A 7,011-nucleotide genomic window follows, 5' to 3' on the forward strand; every position below is an offset into this window, starting at 1 on the left:
TTCCACCACAGTAGAGTGATAGTTTCTGAAAAATTAACTGCAATTAATCGCAAATCTTGAGATTAATCGCTATTAAAATATTAGTTCCCAGCACTAATATTTAACATTGCTTTRTATTGTAAAAGGTTCAACTAGTGCATCTTAAAAAAATTGGAATCTTTTGACATTGCTCTCGGGACACCACAATCACTACTGGCTTTTAAAATGACTTTCAGAAGACAAAACATCATCAAAAGGCAGTATATACAGTACATGAAATGTTTTTTTATGGTTATGTAAATAATTGATAATGTAATTTTAAAGTGTTTAACATTGTAGAGCTACAAAGTGCCTTGTTTTACATAGTCAATTATATTATTAGTAGTAAATGTTGGTTAGATCTTAAAATTTACCCTAATGTAAACAATTCCTCCCATAATAGCAGCAGCCATTTATTGGTATGCACTTGAAGTAATTTGTAACACTTAAATGATCAAAAGCAGGGTAGTTAATAGACCCTAACGTATCACAAACATTTCTAACTTTTGTTTTTGTTTTTGTTTTTACTCCAGAGGCTAAATGAAAACCATCATGCTCTGCCTATTGGACCAAAACCCCCAGAAGCACCATTGGACCCCTTAAAATCAATGGGGGACCTTCATACCCGTCTTTATGAACTCCAAGATGACAAGACACCTTATTTTGTCCACACGAAAAATGGAGCTTTTTGTTTCAAACAGGGAATGGAGGTGGCTACCCCAAAGGAATACCCTATAAAAGGAGAGGCTGGAGCTAAAGAAGTCGAAAAAGTGGGTCAAGCCGCACAACGGAAACCTCTGGAGCTTCAGCAACAGCCCTCCATGGCTCCAAAGGCTAAAGCACGATCCAAGCGCGGCGGAAAGCGGCTGGTTAAGTGTGTATGTCGACCCGGGTGGCATGGACCTTATTGTGGAGTTCCCACCATGGTGTACCACTCCAATCTGCCAACCAAGGAGCGGCTGACGCCCAGGGAGACCCCACGGAGGGTGATCAACGCCATCAACGTCAATCATGAGTTCGACCTGTTGCACGTACGCTTTCGTGAGCTTGCGCAGGCTGTAGATTTATTCATTGTGTGTGAATCTAACTTTACTGCCTATGGAGAAAAACGGCCTTTAAGGTATGTAATGTAATTTTTTTTGTTTTTTGTTTGCATGTAAATATTAAAAACTTCATACCTGCTTGTTTTTAATTCTAAACAATTCTTAGTGGAAGTAAGGAACGTGAGCCCACGCTTCACTTTTCTCAATCTATAGGATTTGTCTCTTGTAGAGCTGTGTATGTGAAATTATTTGTCAGTTGTTGTTTTTTTTTTTTTTAAATGAAAAGTAATGTAGTTTATGGATAAATGTCTGAGAAAATATCCATTGGGAACATGACAACAATGGACAGGGATTGTGCAATGCATTTTGGGAGTTTAGGATACAGAAGTTAGCAGCAGAGATGGGTTAGCAGTACAGTTTGTTTCATTGTTGTTTTGGTTTTGTGATCCACCGTAAAAATMCACTCAAAAGGTGAATGCAAGCCATCTTATCAACAGCCACAATCATTCTCATGATCGGAGGGGAAAAGTATTGCAATGGGATTGCGTTTTTTTTCAGCTTTTCGGCATGAAAACAACACAGAGGGATAAACTAGCCCAACTGCTTTGTTTTTGGAAGATCGCGCGCTGCTTCGCTTCTTAAGTTTGTTGCAGTAAGGTATCTTGCTCTTGAGCTTCTCGCGGTCCATCGTTGTCGTTCTTTTTCTTCTTGTTGGTTTTTACTGTGGCAAGAAACTTCAGTTATTGTTTTGAAAAAGGGCCGTTACCCAGCATGCAATGCGTCACGGCATCTGTTCCCATTCTCTTATAAACTGAAGTCTGTTATAACAAGACTCCAAACATGCAAACATTTCTGTGACTCCACACAGTGCACAGAACAAGTGTTTGTTGTTTGAGCGGGTTACGATCAGACACGCAAGGCCCAGTTAAAGGCACAGTGTGTAGGATTTGTTGTTTTCAGCGACATCTAGTGGTTGAGTGGTTGAATCATCCTCCCTGGTCCTCCCCCCACCCCCACCCCCCTTCCAAACTCAAAGGAGTTTCTACGGTGTCTCTCAGGTGTCAAAAACCTTTGATAATTCCAACCGCGATGTCTACCAGCAGCTTCAGGGCTAGTGATGTTTCAAGTGGTAAGATTATGAGCTTTAATAAGTRAAATTATCCCAGCTACAATGACAGACAACAAATATTACATTTATAGTATTACAACTAAAACCGTTTTTGACGCCGCCACCACAGTTTGTCCTTCATGAGCCTTCGTAGACAAGATGGCGATGCAAGATGGCGGCTGCCTGTAGGGCGACCTGCGACCATGGAGATATAAACAGCTTTTTATAAGGTAAAAATAATAAAACAAGGTCTTTGTCTGCAATGATTAGACATGTTTTTTATTGTCAGTGATTATCTCAATTTCAGCTAAAAGAATTGACAAAATTCTACACACTGTGCCTTTAAAGCCTTATTTTCTTATTCAGACATTTAAAATAAGGCATAATTAACCCTGCTGTTTCTTTAAACAGTTATTTACTTTGTATGTTCTTTGTTTACAGTCACCTTTCCTCTTCATAATCAGTGTTCTAAGTAACAACTTGCAATCAGGTTMTTTTGGTAACATGAAATGCCTCTAAGGCAGTTTGACAGAAAATTGTGACGAGCAACATGATTGACGCTGCATGCAGCCTTGAAGGAAGAGATTGGTGTATTCGATCACAGGATGTGACACAGCATGAAAGCTGCTACATTCAGGGACTATCGTGTTTAGCTATGCATGGCACATCAACGGGTTAATTGAGTTGTTGGTTCAGTCAAAGTGGTGCATGATGAGTGAGTTTTGTGCTGAAAGGTGTCGTTTGTCAAACAACTGATGTCTCATCTGCAACTCGATGGCTTCTCGTTTAAATGTCTGCTGTTTGCCTGTGTTTTTCTAATAGTTTTCTATTCTAATAGGTTCTGGTTTCTGGTTTGTAATGTCTGAAAATTTATTCAAGGGTATTTGTTTGTTTTTGAACAGAAAAGGTCTGGATTTTATAAATCCAGTAAATGTGAAAGTTTTCAAGCAAAGGTCCAAAGCAGTGCTTCTGATTTTGTGTGACCTTAATCAGCGGTAAAGCTTTATGTCACTAGACTGGGCTGGAAATGAATAAAATAAATGAACATAAACACCACAGCTTACCAAATTATTCTGATTTAATGTTAAGGTTTAGAGAATTACCAAGTGCTGAATTTATGTCAAAACTGTTTTAAACCACAAAATGCTGAAAAGTAAAGTAAMAAGTTAGTTGACAGAGTGGTAAATAGAAAAAAGCCAATGTTTTTACTTTAGAATAATGTAAAAATTATCTTTTCTTTGTAGTTTTCTGCGCCTTCTTCTAAATGGTACGTATGATTACGTACGTCACAAGATCGTGTACGTGTTCCTGAACCACTTCCCGGAGGGTGGTCGACAGGATGGCTGGATAGCCGATGACTATCTGCGAACCTTCCTGACACGCGACGGCTTGTCCCGGTTGAGGGGGGCAAGGCCTGATGACGTGTTTGTGATCAACGATGCGGATGAAATCCCAGCGCAAGAAGGCCTCCTTTTCCTCAAGTTGTTCGATGGCTGGACAGAGCCTTTCGCCATACACATGCGCAAGGTAGCAAAAACATGCCAACAAATGTTACTTAATTAGCTTTCAGTGGTTTTTGAATTGCTTATTAATAGGAATGCACTGATATGAACATTTCAGCCGATATCGATATCCGATATAATTATTACTATTATGGCCGATAACCAATATTTACCAACATTACAAACACATTTGGTTTTTTTCTTGATACTGTAAATAAATGACCAGACCTCTGACATGACTCCCTACTTCAGTTATAACTGGCTGCTCAGCGTTAATATCACTATCATGATCAAACAGATGCCGCTCAACCAAACATCTCCCCTCCCAAAACAGAAACACAAAGCAAAAAAGTGGGAAATCAATATCGGATGTTAATATCTGCCCAGTTTTACACATCGGCCGATACCGATGTCACAAAATTTGTTCTTTTACTGAAATCAAAAAGAAAAGATGAGTAAGTCCTCTGGATGCGTTTGTCTTTAGTGAAACGTTTCATCTCTCCTCCAAGAGACTTCTTCAGTCTGAGTTTCAGGTGAATTCAGCCTTATAAGCACTGTCTCCACATGGACAAACAGGTTAGTCATATGCAAAAGAGGGCCATAGCCTAACACATGACCCTTTATGAACAATAGATCTAATCAAAAGTATTGTTAAGCGATGGCCCTCTTTTGCATGTGACTAACCTGTTTGTCCAGGTGGAGGCAGTGCTTAAAAGGCTGAGTTCACCTGAAACTCATCAGACTGAAGAAGTCTCTTGGAGAGACGAAACGTTTCACTAAAGAAGAACCCATCCAGAGGACCTACTTATTTTTTCTTTTTAATTTTTTTTCTACCTGGATTACTGAGATGCATCAGGACATTTTTACTGAAATCGTGTCTTAACCAGGCATAAACCACATGAATGTTGAATTGATTAAAATGTGAAGAGAATAGATCATACAACCACTCCAGTACTGGATCTGAATGGTGATTTAATGTTTCAAGCCAAAGCACCAGCAGCATCCAGGCACAACCCTGGAAGTACAAACCATCATATCATGTCTTCAGCATCTGGCCCGCCCACAATGGACTGAGTCCAGAGATACTCAAACAGAATCACTTTCCTTATGTTTAATTCAACGGTATCTATGTGTTGTCATGATGCTTCAGGCATGTAGCTAAAACTATTTTAATCAAGGCATAACAATAGTCACACAATAGTTTATAGAAACCAGTGCTTAAAAAGGAAAACCCATAAAATGGTGTTGTGCTTTTAGAATCAGTAAGTAAATGACCAGTAAATATCTTCACCATTATGAATGCCGATATATCGTGTATCCCTACTAATTAATATTTCAACTCATGTATCATCTTTACCAAAACCAGCTCAAGTTGTAATTTACTTGTCTTTTTCTGTGCCCAGTCACTGTACGGCTTTTTCTGGAAGCAGTTTGGGTCTCTAGAGGTGATCTCCGGCTGCACCCTGGGGATGCTCCAAAGCGTCTACGATAATGACGGCATCAAGCTGCGACGTCGGGAGTACTACACTATGCCTGGTTTCCGAAAGTACGAGAACAGCACTGGCCACATCCTGGTGCAGTGGTCGGTGGGGAGCCCCTTCCACTACGCTGGGTGGCACTGCTCTTGGTGCTTCACGCCTGAGGGGATCTTCTTCAAGCTGGTGTCGGCACAGAATGGAGACTTCCCTCGGTGGGGTGATTACGAGGACAAGCGCGACCTCAACTACATCCGGGAACTAATCCGGACAGGGGGCTGGTTTGATGGCTCTGTACAGGAGTATCCCTCTGTGGACCCCAAAGAGCATATGTATGCCCCTAAATACATGCTGGAGCACTTCAACAGGTACCGCTACCTCTTGGAAAACCCTTATAAACAAAGAGAGAATGAGATCTAAGACAGGTGGGAAATATATGCTAACTAGTAGAGCATATCTGAGGCCCCAGCACTGAGCTTTGAAGGTGGAATGTTACTGAGGAACTAAATCATTCTGTGGAGCTAAATGTACCTCCAATCAGCAACAATAATGTTGCATGGATTAAACACTTTATTTTGGGGTAAAAAGAAAAAGGGAACACTGTATCGCGACTAGAGGATTTACAAGGTGAGCATCAAGAGGATACAACCACTGGATAAACAATATGATCCTCCCTACCTGTTTTTGTTGTTATTTACCTTAGAGAGGCCAAGCTGTCTCTCCTCACCCATCTTTTCGTTTTCTTTGTCTGCCACCTGGCACGCCTGTGATAATTGGATGGCTTTAGGAAAAAAAAAGGAGAGGAAAAATAAAAGCCAGGGRTATTTTACAGGCACATCGAGATGAAAACTCTGGACTGCAAAAACTGTCCGCCTAATCAAGTTTTAAAATCTTATATCCAGCCAAAAAGTCTTTTTGATCTTGTTTTGAGAGTGATTTACTAAACAAGAACTGATTGTGTAAGAATAATCTTGTTTTCTTATTTCTAGAATCTTGTCAAGTAAAATTTTCTTACTCCATTGGCAGAAATTTTTGACTTAGAGTCAAATTTTCAGACTAACAAGACAAATAATCTTACACATTCTGAAAACAAGATTATTATTCTGACACAATCAGTTCTTGTTCAGTAAATCGTTCTCAAAACAAGATCAAAAAGACTTTTTGGCTGGTTATAAGATTGTAAAACTTGGTTAGATGGACAGTTTTTGCAGTGAAGTGAAGAGCGTTTCTGTCTTTGTTTGCTTTTATTAAAGTTTACAGACTGTCTAATGTTCCTGCTTCACTCTTCACCCTCAGATGTCTTCCTGCCTTCTTCAGTTTTAGTGATCTTCTTCCAAAACCAGACTTGTGTTCAGATAATGGTATACTTGGGTCTCAAAAGATCAAGCCTCTTTAGGGCTTAACCTGCAGCCAAATGAGCGGATCAGCTCAGTAAAGAGGTTTTTGCTCCTACAGGTTCATTCATGTATATGCACCTTAGGCTTGTCTGTGTGTTTGTGAGTTGTGTGTGTGTGTGTGTGTGTGTGTGTGTGTGGGTTGTTTTTGTTGTGTGAATTAAGGGGCTATGAAGGAGGCAAGAGATCATGAGAGTAAAGTAAGACCAGGAAGCACACAATGTGCATCAATGAAGAGGAAGGAATTTTTTTTCATGCATTCTGATTGGCTATGACCAGTTTTTGCATTGCATTGCCTGTTCTTTTTTCTGATTTCCTTCTGTCCTTGTATTAAATCAGATGAAATTGCCAACTTGTCYTGAAATTTTCTGTCACTCACGCATGCGTCCTTTACCCTGACTCTTACTGCAGATTTATTTCCTGGTAATCCTTACACAAACCGTCCTGTTTCAGTGTTGGATACCAATTCAT

The 7,011-nt window shown here is 39.9% G+C and overlaps 1 protein-coding gene across 2 annotated transcripts in view; it reads left to right on the plus strand.

The window, feature by feature from the left end:
• The window catches only part of mgat3b (beta-1,4-mannosyl-glycoprotein 4-beta-N-acetylglucosaminyltransferase b), a 68,888-nt gene extending 62,811 nt beyond the window's left edge, over window positions 1-6,077 (plus strand). Inside the window, exons 3-5 of one of the 2 annotated variants that reach the window (XM_014015512.1) lie at window positions 552-1,138; window positions 3,414-3,696; window positions 5,075-6,077. In XM_014015512.1, the coding sequence (XP_013870966.1) occupies window positions 552-1,138; window positions 3,414-3,696; window positions 5,075-5,566 (1,362 nt within the window). In that variant the 3' untranslated portion in view covers window positions 5,567-6,077. The remainder of the gene's footprint in view (window positions 1-551; window positions 1,139-3,413; window positions 3,697-5,074) is intronic. The other variant, XM_014015511.1, reaches the window with a different exon arrangement.
• The last annotated feature ends 934 nt before the right edge of the window (window positions 6,078-7,011 follow it).

The sequence above is a fragment of the Austrofundulus limnaeus genome, unplaced genomic scaffold (genome assembly GCF_001266775.1).
Source record: "Austrofundulus limnaeus strain Quisiro unplaced genomic scaffold, Austrofundulus_limnaeus-1.0 Scaffold130, whole genome shotgun sequence".
Lineage (NCBI taxonomy): Eukaryota > Metazoa > Chordata > Actinopteri > Cyprinodontiformes > Rivulidae > Austrofundulus > Austrofundulus limnaeus.